Raw genomic sequence first — 16,035 nt, forward strand, 5'->3', positions numbered from 1 at the left:
AGTGCCCAAGAATCTGAGCTTCATCTTCCCTCGTTATTCCAGCGGGCAGAGCTTTATCCTGCTCTTCCCTCATTATTCCATTGTGCCAGAGTCTGCCTGGCCCTGCTCTCCAAATCCCATTATTTGTGTTTCCCCTTTTCCTCGATGGTTGGAAACAACACCCTGAGGGTGCCTGGAACACAAATTCCTCAAATCCCTCCTTGCCAGCTTGTCCTGAGGGCTGCCCTGTGCAGGTGCCCCCAGAGCGGGGACTGCTGTTGCTTCCCAGTTGGAATAGGCTGTTTTTGTGGGCAGGGACCCACAGTGACCACCCAGGGCTGACCAGAGTCCAGGTGTGCTGTCAAGGGCATCACCCAAGTTTTGGGCATCTCAGCCAGCTCTCGCTGGGGAAGGATCTCCTGCCATGCCTTCCTTGGGGGTTGTGTGGGACTGGGGGTGCTGGGAGGCTGGAGCAGCCCAGCTGCCCCGGTCACCTCTCTCCTGGAGCTTTGGAAAGCCCCTCGGCACTGCTCCCGCGGAGCTCTGGCCTTGGGGACACGTCTCCTGCTCTGGTGGGGTCGCTGCAGGGATGGGGACGTGCTCCTGGCTGGAGTATCCCATCCCTGTGCACGAGGAAGAGCTGGAGCTGGCATTGCCAGGGTGTGTTTGTGGCCGGGGACAAGCCCTGGGGGTGTCCCCAGCTCCCTGCACTGCTCATCCGTGCTCTGCTCCCCTCTCCAGAACAGCCTGGGGCTGATCTACACCATCTACGTGGACGGGCTGAGCGTGTCCCTGGAGAACGTCATCGGGAACCTGCTGACCTGCACCATCCCCATCACGGGGGGAGCGCAGGTGGGTGTGCTGCTGTCCTGCTGCCCCGTCCCTGTCCTCGCTCTGTCCCCTCAGAGCCCAGCCCAGTCCTGCTCCCCATGCCGGAGTGGGCCCCGTGGGCAGGGCCTGGCTCCGTGCCCTGCTGCCTTCCCGAGTGCTTCCAAGCACAAATCCCGCTCACATCCTCACTTAGCCAAGGAGCTCCTGCTGCAGCTTCCATGTGCTGGCTCCTGCTGCCTTGGGAGGGAGCACCAGGGGCTTGACGTAGGTGCTGGTCAATCCATGCAAACATTCCCTGGTCCGTGGGCACTCCTGGGGTCTGGCTCTGTGCTCAGCCCTGTGGGATCCCCCTGTGGAGAGCTGCTCCAGAGCCAAGTGGTCACGGGCCATCTGTGAGAGCAGGGCTGGGACAGCTGCGAGGACACGGGCCAGCAGGGCCAGGAGCTCTTCTTGGGGCACTGGCCTGGTGCTGTGCCCATGTCTGTGCCAGGTCCTGTGTCCATATCTGTGCCTGTGTCTGTGCCAGGTCCTGTGCCTGTGTCTGTGCCAGTCCTGTGCCCGTGTTTGTACCAGGTCCTGTGCCAGGACCTGTGTCTGTGTCTGTGCTGTGTCCTGTGCCTGTGCTGGGGGCCTGAGGAGCAGCAGCTTCTCCTGCAGCTGAGGCCACCAACCCCCCTGCTGTCCCCTCAGAGCCATGTGTCCCTCCAGCCTGCCCTGCTCTGGCCCAGCTGGGCTCAGCACATGGAGCTGGGAGGATCCTTGGGGATGGCAGAGAGGGAAAGCCCAGCTGGACCCCCTGGCAGGAGGTTGGGGACAGCAGCGTTGTGCCCTGGAGCTCTTGTGTCCTGCTGGCCCCTGGGATGTCCCTGTGGATGTGTGCTTGTGTCCCTGTGTGCCTTCCCTCAGCTGAGCTCCCTTCCCCAGCACAGAGTGCCAGGAATGATCCCACAGCCAGGCTGATCCAGGGCAGCAGCCTTGGCCAGGCTGGGACAGCAGCACGGGGCACTGGGACAGCACTGCAGGGCACGGGGACAGCACCATGGGGCACTGGGACAGCAGCACAGGGCACTGGGACAGCACTGCAGGGCACTGGGACAGCAGCACAGGGCACTGGGACAGCGCTGCAGGGCACTGGGACAGCAGCACAGGGCACTGGGACAGCACTGGAGGGCACTGGGACAGCAGTGCAGGGCACTGGGACAGACTGCAGGGCACTGGGACAGCAGCACGGAGCACTGGGACAGCACCATGGGATACTGGGACAGCACCATGGGGCACTGGGACAGACTGCAGGGCACTGGGACAGCACCATGGGGCACTGGGACAGCAGCACGGGGCACTGGGACAGCAGCACCGGCCCCGGTGCCTCCACAGGGGGTTCCTCCCTGCCGTGACCCCGAGGGGGCTGTCCCTGATCCCGTATCACAGCGGGATTTGGGGCAGGTGCTGCCGCACGTCCGGGGCTCCCTCTGGCACCCAGGGCCGTGCGGGTCCCGGAGAAGCCGGCGGTGCTGCCGGGATTTGTGGGAGAGGGCTGGAGCCAGGCCTGTCCCGGTGCTGGGGGCAGAGCGAGGTGCTGCCCACCCCGGGCTGTGCCGGGTTTGCAGTCCCTTCCCATGGGATCTGCCCGGAGCCGGCTCCTCCCGGCGGGACCAGGAGCGGCTGCCAGAGCAGGACGGCTTCTCCTGCCACCATGGCTCGCTGAGCTTGGCACAGATCCGTGCCCCCAGCTGGGGCAGGATGGCTCTGCGCCGTGGGAACAGGGACAGTGTGACGGGGGGGACAGTTTGGTGGTGGCACTTCCCCTCCCGTGGTTTTCCTGCTCTCCTGCCGTGTCCAGCGCTCCTTCCCGGTGCCATAGGCATTGCTTTCACTCTGTGTCCCTGTCTGGGAGCTCCTGTCCTGTTGTCCCTGCTGGTGTCCCTGTCTCTGGGCTCCTCTCCTGTCCCATAGTCCCTGCTGGTGTCCCTGTCTGTGGGCTCCTGTCCCGTTGTCCCTGCTGGTGTCCTTGTCTGGGAGCTCCTGTCCTGTTGTCCCTGCTGGTGTCCCTGTTTGTGGGCTCCTGTCCCGTTGTCCCTGCTGGTGTCCCTGTTTGTGGGCTCCTCTCCTGTCCCGTTGTCCCTGCTGGTGTCCGTGTCCCTGGGCTCCTCTCCTGTCCTTTTGTCCCTGTCTGTGGGCTCCTCTCCTGTCCCGTTGTCCCTACTGGTGTCCCTGTCTGTGTCTGTGGGCCCCTCTCCTGTCCCGTTGTCCCTGCTGGTGTCCATGTCCCTGGGCTCCTCTCCTGTCCCATTGTCCCTGCTGGTGTCTGTGTCTCTGGGCTCCTCTCCTGTCCCTGCTGGTGTCCGTGTCCCCGCTGTGCCTGTCTGTGTGTCCTAACTGACTGTGCTCTCTGTCTGTCCCATCTCAGCCTGACGCGGAGGACGAAGCCGTGGTACGAACTCCTTTTCTTTCCCATCTTCTTTTCCCCACCTTTTCTCTCCCTGCTCTGGGTCCGTCCCCTCGTTAGCAGCCTCTCTGCTAATTGCTGTGACCCAGCCCCAGGTCCCGGTGGTCTCAGGGCACCCTCGGGTGTGTGTCCCTGTGTGTCCCACCTGAGGGCAGCCAGGATGTGTCCCTGGGCTCTGGGAAGGGGCTGAATTCCAGGCACACCTCTCTGGGTGCCCTCCTGGGCTTGTGAGAGCCCAGCTCAGGGCTCTGGCTCGGCTCAGCCGTGGATTTTGGGGCTGTTCTGCCAGGAGGTGGCTGCAGTGGGAACGCTGCTCCTGCAGGAGTGTTTTCCCTGGAGAGGAGTGGGAAGAGGAGGAGAGGGGCCTGGAGGCAGCCTGGGGATGTTTGAGTGTCCCTGTGTCCCTGGGAATGAGCTCAGGGCTGGGAATATTCAGTGGTATCAGGGAAGAAGCACCGATCCTGTGCCCGGGGTGTCCGTCCCTTCTCCCAGGATATTCCTCAGGATATTCCTTCCACTGGAGAAGCTGTGGAGCTGGGGCTGCTCCTGGGCACAGCCAGGCTGGGACAGGAGAGCTCCAAGGGCCCAGAAGAGGCTTGAATTCCCCTCAGATTCTGGGACCCCTTTGAATCCTGGGGAGCCCTCTTATCCTGGAGAGCTTTTGAATCCTGGAAAGCCCTCGCGTTCTGGAGATCCCTCAAATCCTGGGGAGCCCTCGTGTCCCAGAGAGCCATCGTGTCCCATCTGCACGCAGATCTCGGGGCCGTTGGGACATTGCTGGTGCTGGCTGGGGATGTTGCAGGAGGTGCCCTCCTTCCCCTCAGCCCAGGGACCCAGTCAAGCACCCAATGGGTGCCGTGGCAGCATCTTTTTCTCTCTTTCCCTTTCCCTTTTCCTCTTTTCCTTTCTCTTTCCCTTTCCAGATGGGGGTTGTGCTGGGGCACGGTGGCCCTGGCCCTGTGCCCGGGGGTCTGGCTGCCCCTGCCCTGTGCCCGGGGGGTCTGGCTGCCCTGGCCCTGTGCCCGGGGGTCTGGCTGCCCTGGCCCTGTGCCCGGGGGTCTGGCTGCCCCTGCCCTGTCCCAGCCCCTCTCTGGGTGGCCCTGGTGACCAGGTGTGTGTTGCCTTGCAGAGGACGATCTCGCTGGGAGCGGGGGACAGGCAGGTGATCCAGACCCCCATCAATGACTCGCTGCCCGTCAGCAGCTGCAGCGTGGCCCTGCTCTTCCGCCAGCTCGGTGAGACGTGTCCCCACCCTGCCCCCGTGGCACCTGGGGTCCCTTCAGGTCACCTCCCGCACGTGGCTCCGAGCTCTGTCCCGGCTGAGCCTCCCTGGCCCTGCTGTGCCATCCCTTTTCCAGGAGGGTGGGATTGGGGCTGGGGTCTGGAGGAGCAGCCCGGGGGTACCACTAGCCTTGTGTCCCCCAGGGAAGGCCACCCCGTACCCCCCAGGAAAGGCCACCAGCCCCCAGGAGGGACAGAGCATGTCTGGGAAGGCGGAGCACACCTGGCAGTGACCAGAACCACGAGTGGCTCTTTGGGGGATGCTGAGCTCCTCTCCTGGCAGGATGCGGGGATGGCGAGTGGGCTGCAGCCTGGGTGGGGTCAGGGGTCTCTGAGGGGTGTCAGAGGGACCCCCCCCCGATTCCTGAGCCCCTGCCGTGCCCTGCCCAGGCATCACCAACGTGCTGTTCCTGTTCTGCGCGGCGCTGACCGAGCACAAGATCCTGTTCCTCTCCAGCAGCTACCAGAGGCTGACAGACGCCTGCCGGGCCCTCCTGGCTCTCATGTTCCCCCTCAAGTACAGGTGAGGGTCCCCGAGCTTCCAGCTGTGCCAGCTGTGCCCCTGTCCCACCCTCGGTGCCCCCCGGGGTCTGGGGAATAACAGGGAATCTCCCAGTCCCGCCTCCCTCTTCTCCCAGGCAAAACGGGCTCTGGAGGCAGTGCTGGGAGATGTTCTGTCCTTCCTGGTGACCAGTTACAGGACGCAGGGAATGACTGGAGCTGTGCCAGGGAGGGATAGGATGGACATCAGGAAAGGCTCTTTTCCAAGGGTGCTGGGCACTGCCCAGGCTCCCCAGGGAATGGGCACGGCCCCAGAGCTCCAGGAGCGTTTGGACAGCGCTGCCAGGGATGCCCAGGCTGGGATTGTTGGGGTGTCTGTGCAGGGCCAGGAGCTGGATCTGTGATCCCTGTGGGCCCTTCCCACTCAGGAGATCCCATGGTTCCATGAGAAGGAGTGAGGTGTTCCCAGCAGTGTCTGTGCTCCTGTGGCATGGCTGGAACCCCGCTCACCCCGGGGAGCTGGGAATGTCCCACAGGGAGTGGGAACACAGCCCTGGCAGCACCGGGGCTCTTGGCAGCTCTGCCAGGGCTGGGCTGGGACAGGTGGGCTGAGGGTCCTGGCCAGCTCCTGTCTCCAGGCTGGCCTGGCCTCCCCAGGCTGCAGAGAGGCTGTTGGTGTCCCAGAGGAACTTTCCTTTTCACAGAATAATGGAATCCCTGAGCTTGGAAAAGCCCTCCAGGGTCACCAAGTCCAAGCTGTTCTCCATCCCCTCCTTGTCCCCAGCCCAGAGCTCTGAGTGCCACCTCCAGGAATTCCTTGGACACCTCCAGGGATGGGTGCTCCAAACCTCCCTAGGCAGCCCCAGCCAAGGCTTGACCCCCTTTCCATGGAGACTCTTTCCTGAAATTCTTCTTTTGGAGTTAATGGCTCTGCTGGAAACCCTTTCCTAGGTCAGACTTTGATTACAACCCCAAGACCAGACAGGGATCATATAATGGAATAATGAAATCTCAGGATCATTTGGATTGGAAGGGACCTCATAGCCCCTCCAGTGCCACCCCTGCCATGGCAGGGACACCTCCCACTGTCCCAGGCTGCTCCAGCCCCAGTGCCCAGCCTGGCCTGGGGCACTGCCAGGGATCCAGGGGCAGCCCCAGCTGCTCTGGCAATTCCAGCCCAGCCAGGAATTCCCAATTCCCAAGATCCCATCCATCGCTGCCCTCTGGCAGTGGGAGCCATTCCCTGTGTCCTGTCCCTGCAGGCCTTGTCCCCAGTCTCCATCACAGGGATGGGGCAGCCACAGCATTTGGGAGCTGTGTGTGGCCGTGGTGCCTGAGGGGCTGGGGGTGCCAGGGGCACCCTGGACACAGCTCCAGAGCCGGGATCGTGTCTGGGACGTGGGGCAGGGCTGGCATGGCTGCAGTGGGGCTGTGTTTGGAGCTGGTTCTGAGGCTGTTTCTGGTTGCAGTTTCACCTACGTGCCCATCCTGCCCGCCCAGCTCCTGGAGGTGCTGAGCACCCCCACCCCCTTCATCATCGGCGTCCATTCCATCTTCCAGTCGGAGACCCAGGAGCTGGTGAGAGCCCCCATTCCCTGTCCTGGTGCCAGGGGGCTGGGGACGAGCAGCATGGGTGTCACAGGCTTGGGTGACAGCTCAGTCCATCCTGAGGGTCCCCAGGGCCACAGGCTCTGTGTGCTCAGCCCGGGATGCATCCAGGTGTCCCACAGGAGCCAGCGGGTTGGCTGGGTCACTTGGGAATGGCCGGGGCTCGTGGGAATGGCTGGGTCCAGTGGGAATGGCTGGGTCCAGTGGGAATGGCTGGGTCCCTCTCCTGCAAGATGTTCCCTTATCCCCCCAGCAAAGGATCCCAGCGTGTCCTTGGATTTGGGGACGGGATGGGACACAGGGAGTGCCCAGCGCTCGGGGAAGGAGCCAGAGCCTGCTCCCAGCCCTTTCCTGAGCCAGCTCACCTGGATAGCTCCCCATGCCCTGTGGGATTGGGATGTGGGATTGGGGAGCGGGGCTGTGTCCCACTGCTGTCCCCCCTCCCAGCTGGACGTGGTGATCGCGGATCTGGACGGCGGCACCGTGAACGTCCCGGAGTGCGTGCACATCTCCCTGCTCCCCGAGCCCCTGCTCCAGCAGACTCGGGAAGCCCTGTCCATGGTGAGTGCCACGGCATTCCCGGGCTGCCAGCACCATCCCCTGGGAATGACACACGTGTCCTGGGAGCTGGGAGTGGAGCCAGGGCTCCTCTGTGAGCAGGATGCCTACGCTGGCATCCTGTCCACACCTTGGGGTCCTGTCCACACCTTGGGGTCCTGTCCACACCTTGGGGTCCTGCCCACACCTTGGGGTCCTGTCCACTCCTTGGGATCCTGCCCACACTTCGGGGTTCTGCCCACACCTTGGGGTCCTGTCCACTCCTTGGGATCCTGCCCACACTTTGGGGTTCTGCCCACACCTTGGGGTCCTGTCCATGCCTTGGGGTCCTGCCCACACCTTGGGGTCCTGTCCACTCCTTGGGGTCCTTTCCATGCCTTGGGGTCCTGCCCACACCTTGGGGTCCTGTCCACACCTTGGGGTCCTGCCCACACCTTGGGGTCCTGCCCACACCTTGGGGTCCTGTCCACACCTTGGGGCCCTGTCCACTCCCTGGCATCCTGTCCACACCTTGGGGTTCTGCCCACACCTTGGGATCCTGTCCGTGCCTTGGGGTCCTGTCCGTGCCTTGGGGTCCTGTCCGTGCCTTGGGGTCCTGTCCGTGCCTTGGGATCCCGTCACAGGGACCATTCCTGATCCAGTGGCCTCTGGCCAACACCCTGGGAATGACACAGATTTCCATGGGAGCTGGGAGTGGAGCAGCAGGGGTTACCTCTGTGAGCCTTGGTTCCTGCCCTGGGGTGCTGCTGCCCCTGTCACAGTGGCCATTCCCAATCCAATGCCCTCTGATGTCCTGCGGTGCCGGGGGGGTTCCTTTGGCAGAGGTTTCTGGGAATGTGGTGCTGGCTCCCAGCCCAGGGCAGGAAGCAGCTGTGGCCTGGCTGCTCCTGTGTTCCCAAGGCACTGCTGGAGCAGCTCCTGCTCCTCCTGGGGCAATGTGGGGTGAAGGTTTCCTGGCAGAGCAGGAGGGGCTCCCTCTTCCCTGGGATCCCAGTGCCAGCTGTGCTTCCCAAGGCAGGGTCAGGCCTGACAGAGCATTCCTGATCCCCCGTGGTTTGTCTCCAAGCCCCTCAGACCTTTTCCACAGGGGCTGTGGGGTCTCTGGGGAAATCTCCTTGGCTTCTCCAGCCAGGAGGGGGCCTGAGCTGAGTGTCCTCCCTGGGCAGGTCCTGGACCCAGAGCTGGAGGTGGCCGACCTCGCCTTCCCCCCTTCCACCATTTCCGCCTCTTCCCTCAAGATGCAGGTGAGTGCTGGGAGGGAGAGGGTCCCTGGGTGAGGGGCTGTTCTCCAGAGATACCCTGGGCAGGAGGAGAGGGTCCCTGGGTGAGGGGCTGTTCCCAGGACACCCTGGGCAGGAGGAGAGGGTCCCTGGGTGAGGGGCTGTTCCCAGGAACACCCCAGGCAGGAGGAGAGGGTCCCTGGGTGAGGGGCTGTTCCCAGGGACACCCTGGGCAGGAGGAGAGGGTCCCTGGGTGAGGGGCTGTTCTCCAGGGATACCCTGGCTCTCTCACACCATTCCAGCTCCCTGTCCATCCAAGGCCACTGCTCCGAGCCCTGGCTGGCTCCTGCAGTGCCGTGGGCTCCGGATTCACGGCCAGGCTGGAGCAGACAGGGAATGTTTGGGCTTGCAGCATTCCCAGAGCTCCCTCTCCTCCCTGTGCCCCTTTTCCCTGGAGTCTCAGCCACATTCCCTGCCCTCACCCCGGGGTTGATCCCGTGCTGGGGGGAAATCCCTGCCCCGGGAGCTGCCCTGTCCACACCCTGTGCCCCACAAGCGCGGGCTGTGCTTCCCTGTTCCAGGACAAGGAGATCCGGGCCGTGTTCCTGCGCCTGTTTGCTCAGCTGCTGCAGGGCTACCGCTGGTGCCTGCACATCATCCGCATCCACCCCGAGCCCGTCATCCGCTTCCACAAGGTGAGGGCCTCGTCCGGGCCGGGCTGAGCCGGCCTGGGACAGCTGAGTCCAGGAAACAGCCCCGGGTTTCCAGGCAGTGACCTCCCCAGGGTTCCTGCCAGCCCACCTGCATCCCGTGTTTGTCCTCGAGCGTGCCGAGGTCTCCTGGGGCAGGCAGCGCTTCCCTGCCCGTGCCCCGGCGTGCTCGGTGCTCCTGCAGAGCTCAGCGAGGAGGGAGCCCGGGCCTGCAGCTGGGTGATTTGGGAGATCTTGGCACTGCTGAGGGACCACCTGCAGTCCTCTGGCCCCGAGTCCCTCTGGCCTTGAGTTCCTGTGCCCCTCTGTCCCTGTGTTCCTGAGTCTTGTGTTCCTGTGCCTCTCTGTCCTTGTGTCCCTGAGTCCCTCTGGCCTTGTGTTCCTGTGCCCCTCTGTCCCTGTGTTCCTGAGTCCCGCTGTCCCTGTGTCCCTATGGCCTTGTATCCCTGTGTCCCCATGTCCCTGCATCCCTGTGTCCCTGTGCCCCTATGCCCCAGAGTCCTTCTGGCTTTGTGTCCTCATGTCCCTGTGTCCCCATGTCCTTGTGTCCCTCTGTCCCTGTATCCCTGTGTCCCAGAGTCCCTCTGGCCCTGTGTCCCCATGTCCTTGTGTCCCTCTGTCCCTGTATCCCTGTGTCCCTAGGTCCCAGAGTCCCTCTGGCCCTGTGTCCCCATGTCCTTGTGTCCCTCTGTCCCTGTATCCCTGTGTCCCTGTGTCCCGCCTCTGCATGCCAAGGTGACACCAGAGCCCTTCCCTTGCCCCTTGTCCTGCTGCCACGGGCCAGAGGCTCAGCTTTCCATGCCAACCCTGTCCCTGCACCCAGGTGGCGCAGGGAAGGAGGTGGCACGGTCCCAGTGCCACCCAGCTGCCCATCCATGGCTTGGTGTCACCCACTCTGCTGACGGCACTGCGGTTCCCTTGGCAGGCGGCGTTCCTGGGCCAGCGGGGGCTCACGGAGGACGATTTCCTCACCAAGGTGCTGGAGGGGATGGCCTTCGCTGGCTTTGTCACCGAGCGCGGGGCTCCCTACCGCCCCATCGACCTCTTCGACGAGGTGAGGCCTCGGGGCAGCTCCCCTTCCCACATCCCGGGATCTGCGGGGCTGGGCGGGATCTGTGGGGCTGAGCGGGATCTGCGGGGCTGAGCAGGATCTGCGGGGTCTGAGCAGGATCTGCGGGGCTGGGCGGGATCTGTGGGGCTGAGTGGGATCTGTGGGGCTGAGTGGGATCTGTGGGGCTGAGCAGGATCTGTGGGGCTGAGCAGGATCTGCCAGGGCTGAGTGGGATCTGTGGGGCCTGAGTGGGATCTGTGGGGCTGAGCAGGATCTGCCAGGGCTGAGCAGGATCTGCAGGGCCTGAGTGGGATCTGCCAGGGCTGAGCAGGATCTATGGGGCCTGAGCAGGATCTGCGGGGCTGAGCGGGATCTGTGGGGCCTGAGCAGGATCTGTGGGGCTGAGCAGGATCTGCCAGGGCTGAGCAGGATCTATGGGGCCTGAGCAGGATCTGCGGGGCTGAGCGGGATCTGTGGGGCCTGAGCAGGATCTGCGGGGCTGAGCGGGATCTGTGGGGCTGAGCGGGATCTGTGGGGCTGAGCAGGATCTGCCAGGGCTGAGCAGGATCTGCGGGGCCTGAGTGGGATCTGTGGGGCTGAGTGGGATCTGTGGGGCTGAGCAGGATCTGTGGGGCTGAGCAGGATCTGCCAGGGCTGAGCGGGATCTGTGGGGCTGAGCGGGATCTGCCAGGGCTGAGCGGGATCTGTGGGGCTGAGCGGGATCTGTGGGGCTGAGCAGGATCTGCCAGGGCTGAGCGGGATCTGTGGGGCTGAGCGGGATCTGTGGGGCTGAGCAGGATCTGCCAGGGCTGAGCAGGATCTGCCAGGGCTGGGTGGGATCTGCCAGGACTGAGCAGGATCTGCCAGGGCTGAGCAGGATCTGCCAGGGCTGGGTGGGATCTGCCGTGGCTTGAGCGGGATCTGCGGGGTCTGAGCAGGATTTGCAGGGTTGAATGGGATCTGTGGGGCCTGAGCGGGATCTGCCAGGGCTGAGCGGGATCTGCCATGGCCCCGGGTTTGGGAGTGCTCCTGTCAGCCCTGTCCTGTCCTCCCCAGCTCGTGGCCTACGAGGTGAAGCGCATGAAGGCGGAGGAGGGGAACAAGCAGAAAATCCTGAGGCACATCAAGGAGCTGGCAGAGAAACTCTACAAAAACGTGAGTCCTGGAGCTCCTGGGCAGGAGTGGGAATGTGCTGGGGGATACGGGGCAGGGAGAGCCTGGGTGGAGTCCTAGTCACTGTGTCCTCTCTCCATGAGCTCGTGGTGACGGTTCCTGTCCCTCCTTGCGCTGTCCTGTGTGGTCAGGCACATCCTCATGTGCCCAGAGGGTCCAGGGAGTGGGATTCCCTGCTTTTATAGGGTCTCAGAATCCCAGAATCCCTGAGGCTGGAAAAGCCCTCCCAGCCCATCCAGTCCAAGCTGTGCCCAATGCCCACCTTGTCCCCAGCCCTGAGTGCCACCTCTGGGAATTCCTTGGGCACCTCCAGGGATGGGGGACTGGGCAGCCCCTTCAAGGCCTCACCACCCTTTCCAGGAGGAAATTCCTGCTGATGTCCACCCTGAGCCTCCCCGGCCCAGCTGGAGGTTTCCAGTGGCACCTGAGGGCAGGAGTGCCCCTGGGAGCCTCGACTGGCTGGGATGGAGCTCCTGCTGGCACTTGGCTCGTGGCCGTGCCACAGCTGTGCGCCCCTGGGGCTTGGGGGAGCGGATCCTGGGGCTTGCAGATTCCAGCTGGGAGCAGAGCAGGGGGCTGAGGGCTCCTGTCCGGGAGGGGACACGCGGCGGCCCCAGGGCTGAGCTGGAGCCGTCCCCGCGCAGGAGAACCCGTACCCCGCGGTGACCATGCACAAGGTGCAGAAGCCCACGGAGGGCTGTCACCTGCGCCTGCACCAGAAGCCCTTCCCTCGCCTGGACGAGGGCACCGTGCAGTGGATCATCGACCAGGCCACGGCCAAGCTGCAGACCGCCCCGCCCGCCGTCAAGGCTGAGAAGAAGTGCATGGTGCCCTCGGGACCCCCCATCGGTACGTGGGGCACGGGGGGACCCTGCATGGGGGGCTGCTGGAGGCCATGGTGCCCTCAGGACCCCCCATGGGTATGGGGGGACCCTGCATGGGGGGCTGCTGGAGGCCATGGTGCCCTTGGGACTCCCCCATGGGTATGTGGAGCATAGGGGACCCTGCATGGGGGGCTGCTGGAGGCCATGGTGCCCTTGGGACCCCCCCATGGGTACAAGGGGACCCTACTCTGGGGGGCTGCTGGAGGCCATGGTGCCCTCGGGACCCTCCATGGGTACAGGGGGCATAGGAGACCCTGTTCTGGGGGGCTGCTGGAGGCCATGGTGCCCTCAGGACCCCCATGGGTTGTGGGGCACAAGGAGACCCTGTTCTGGGGGGCTGCTGGAGGCCATGGTGTCCTCGGGACCCCCATGGGTATGCGGGGCACGGGGGGACCCTGCATGGGGGGCTGCTGGAGGCCATGGTGTCCTCGGGACCCCCATGGGTACGTGGGGCACAGGGGGACCCTGCTCTGGGTCACACCACAGGAGTAAAACACGGAGGAACAGCAGCTCTGACCCCTTTGGGGCTCTGAGCTCCCCAGGGGCTCCCAACACCCATGGAGGCCCCGTGGCCCCTTGGAGCAGGGGGACACCGTGTCCCCACCGGGGTGCCCGTCCCACCCCGCCTGGCCTGAGCGGGATCTCTTCCCAGCTGCCATCCTGGAGCGCAACGGGAACGCCCTGGCCAACAGCGCCCGGCGCCTGGAGGTGGTCAGGAACTGCATCTCCTACGTCTTCGAGAACAAGATGCTGGAGGCCAAAAAGGTGAGGGGGGCTGGGGTTGGGGGGTCAGTGTCCTCTGTGGGTGGAGAGGACGTTCCCTGTCCTGTGCCCACATCCTGCTGGTTGGCTTAGGGTCAAAAAGTTGTGGAATCACCGAGTTACTGAGGTTGGAAAATCCCTCTGAGCCCATCGGGTCCAACCGTCCGCAGCACTGCGAAGGCCACCCCTGCCCATGTCCCCAAGTGCCACATCCACATGGCCTTGAAGTCCCTCCAGGGCTGGGGACTCCAAATCCCCCTGGGCAGCCCCTGCCGAGGCCTGACCCCCTTTCCATGGGGAAATTCCTGCTGATGTCCACCCTGAGGCTCCCCTGGCCCAGCTTGAATCTGTTCCCTGTCCTCCTGTCCCTGTTCCCTGGGAGCAGAGCCCCACTCCCACCTCAGTAACAGGAGCATGGAGCCATTTGGATTGGCAATCCCTTTGGGACCATCAAGTCCCACCATTCCCCAGCACTGCCGTGGCCACCACTGCCCCGTGACGTGTCCCCCTCGTGGTGTTCCTGGGATTTTGGCTGGTGACTCCACACCAGCTCAACTCCACTGTTCCATCTCCCAGTGCCCCTGGGCTCCTCCCCCTCCTCCATGGCCGGCCACACCTGGAATTCTGTCCTGCTTTGTCTCCATGTCCGAGTGCATCCCGTGACAGTGGTGTGGGCCCGCTCCGTGTGGGAGCAGGGCTGTCCCGGCGCCGTCCCACCCCACAAACCCCGTTCCCACAGCTGTTCCCGGCCGTGCTGCGCGCCATGAAGGGCCGGGCCGCCCGGCACTGCCTGACCCAGGAGCTGCACCTGCACGTGCAGCAGAACCGCGCCGTGCTGGACCACCAGCAGTTCGACTTCGTCATCCGCATGATGAACTGCTGCCTCCAGGTAGGCCGGGGCTGGGGGGCTCCTTCTTCCCCTGGGACAGGGCAGGGGTCGGCCTCGGAACGTCCCCTGCTCACCCCTGCTCCCTCCCCAGGACTGCACGGCCATGGACGAGCACGGCATCGCCGCCGCCCTGCTGCCGCTGGTCACCGCCTTCTGCAGGGTGAGTGACCGCAGTGTCCCCACCCCGGAGCCCTCAGGATCGCCCCAGGTGGCAGAGGCTGCAGGGGGGTGTCCCCTCAGCACTTGTCAGCCTACGGCTCCTGCCCAGAACCTTCCACCCAGCCCAGACTGGCCCGAGGCTCCCAGGGAGGCCTGGAACACCTGTGGGAAAGGGGTTGTTCTGGAATGCCAGCTTGATCCCATGGTCAGGCTGGGCTGGGCTGAGCCTCTGGGTGGGCTCTGAGCAAGAGAATTTTCAGGGAGTGCTGGAGGAACTCTGGTGCAGACATGCCTCCTGCCTGCCCAGGGCTTTCCCAGTGACCGGCTGGAGGAGCAGGGACACTCGAGTGGAGAGCTCAGCACAAAGGCTGTGTGCAGATGGATCTTTTCCACCTACTTCCACAGAAACTGAGCCCTGGCATCACCCAGTTTGCATACAGCTGCGTGCAGGAGCACGTGGTGTGGACCAACATCCAGTTCTGGGAGGCCATGTTCTACTGCGACGTCCAGAACCACATCCGGGCCCTCTACCTGGACAGCGCCGAGGAGAACCACGTGGAGCAGGTGGGAGGGTGGCCCAGGAGAGCTTTTCCCAAAGGGCTGGGGCTCATCACAAGAGTTACAGAATGGGTTGGCTGGGAACCTCAAAGCCCTCCAGGGACACCTCCCACTGTCCCAGGCTGCTCCAGCCCCAGTGTCCAGCCTGGCCTTGGACATTCCAGGGATCCAGGGGCAGCCCCAGCTGCTCTGGGAATCCCGTTCAGCTGCCTGTTCTGGGCAGCCTGCTGAGCTGAGGACGAGGGGCTGCACCCCAGCTGTGGGAGATCCCTGTGGGTCTGTCCATGCAGACAGCCCCATCCCTTCCCCCTGCTCCAGGAGAGCGCGGAGGAGCCGCAGGAGGCCAAGTCGGCGCTGGAGATCGCGTCGGAGCAGCTGCGGCTGTGGCCCACCATGAGCCGGGAGAAGCAGCAGGAGCTGATCCAGAAGGAGGAGAGCACGGTGTTCAGCCAGGCCATCCACTACGCCAACAGGATGAGCTACCTGCTGCTGCCCCTGGACACCAGCAAGAACCGCCTGCTCCGCAGCTCCGGCCTGGGCGACGTGGAGAGCGTCAGCAACAGCTTCGTCACCAACAGGTGCTGGGGACATGGGGGACGCCGAGCTGGGACAGAGCTCATGCGGTGGGCCAGGCTGCTCTCAGGGAAAGATGTCCCTGCTTGCTGTGGGCAGTTGGACCAGATGGCCTGTGAGGGTTCTTTCCAATCCCAGCCATGCTGGGATTGCGGGCTTATGTCAGGATTGAGGTGGATTGTGGTGCTCAGGGGGGTTTCTGGGAGTAGGAGCTCTCCTGGGTCCATGCTGGGAGTGGGAACAGTCTTGGACTCCTGTCAGGAGTGGGAGGGAGCTTTCCAGCATCTCTGTTAGGAGTGGGAGCTCTCCTGGGATCATATCAGGAGTGGGAACTCTCCTGTGTTCCTATGAGGAGTGGGAGCTCTCCTGAGTCTGTATCAACACTGGGAGCTCTCCTGGGATTATATCGGGAGTGGGAACTCTCCTGTGCTCCTATGAGGAGTGGAAGCTCTCCTGGGATCATATCAGGAGCAGGAACTCTCCTGTGTTCCTATGAGGAGTGGGCTTTTTCCAGGAGTGAGAGTTTTCCTGGGTTTCTGTCACAAGCAGGAGCTCTCCTGGCTCTGTGTCAGCACTGGGAGCTCTCCTGGGATCATATCAGGAGTAAGAACTCTCCTGTGCTCCTATGAGGAGTGGGAGCTCTCCTGGGATCGTATCAGGAGTAGGAACTCTCCTGTGCTCCTATGAGGAGTGGGAGCTCTCCTGGGATCATATCAGGAGTAGGAACTTTCCTGTGTTCCTATGAGAAGTGGGAGCTCCCTGGCTTTTTCCAGGAGTAAGAGTTTTCCTGGGTTTCTGTCACAAGCGGGAGCTCTCCTGGCTCTGTGTCAGCACTGGGAGCTCTCCTGGGTT

At 63.9% G+C, this 16,035-nt stretch overlaps 1 protein-coding gene across 3 annotated transcripts in view; it reads left to right on the forward strand.

The window, feature by feature from the left end:
- Positions 1–16,035, forward strand: part of SBF1 (SET binding factor 1) — a 66,368-nt gene that overhangs the window by 33,353 nt on the left and 16,980 nt on the right. For all 3 annotated transcript variants that reach the window (XM_053977057.1, XM_053977058.1, XM_053977059.1), the window contains exons 5-19: positions 721–831; positions 4,386–4,491; positions 4,928–5,060; positions 6,508–6,616; positions 7,094–7,207; positions 8,371–8,448; positions 9,006–9,119; positions 10,060–10,188; positions 11,242–11,340; positions 12,003–12,207; positions 12,895–13,007; positions 13,744–13,893; positions 13,985–14,053; positions 14,458–14,616; positions 14,929–15,188. In XM_053977057.1, the coding sequence (XP_053833032.1) occupies positions 721–831; positions 4,386–4,491; positions 4,928–5,060; positions 6,508–6,616; positions 7,094–7,207; positions 8,371–8,448; positions 9,006–9,119; positions 10,060–10,188; positions 11,242–11,340; positions 12,003–12,207; positions 12,895–13,007; positions 13,744–13,893; positions 13,985–14,053; positions 14,458–14,616; positions 14,929–15,188 (1,949 nt within the window). The remainder of the gene's footprint in view (positions 1–720; positions 832–4,385; positions 4,492–4,927; positions 5,061–6,507; positions 6,617–7,093; positions 7,208–8,370; positions 8,449–9,005; positions 9,120–10,059; positions 10,189–11,241; positions 11,341–12,002; positions 12,208–12,894; positions 13,008–13,743; positions 13,894–13,984; positions 14,054–14,457; positions 14,617–14,928; positions 15,189–16,035) is intronic.

Source organism: Vidua macroura, chromosome 5 (assembly GCF_024509145.1).
Source record: "Vidua macroura isolate BioBank_ID:100142 chromosome 5, ASM2450914v1, whole genome shotgun sequence".
In the NCBI taxonomy this organism is placed as follows: Eukaryota; Metazoa; Chordata; class Aves; order Passeriformes; family Viduidae; genus Vidua; species Vidua macroura.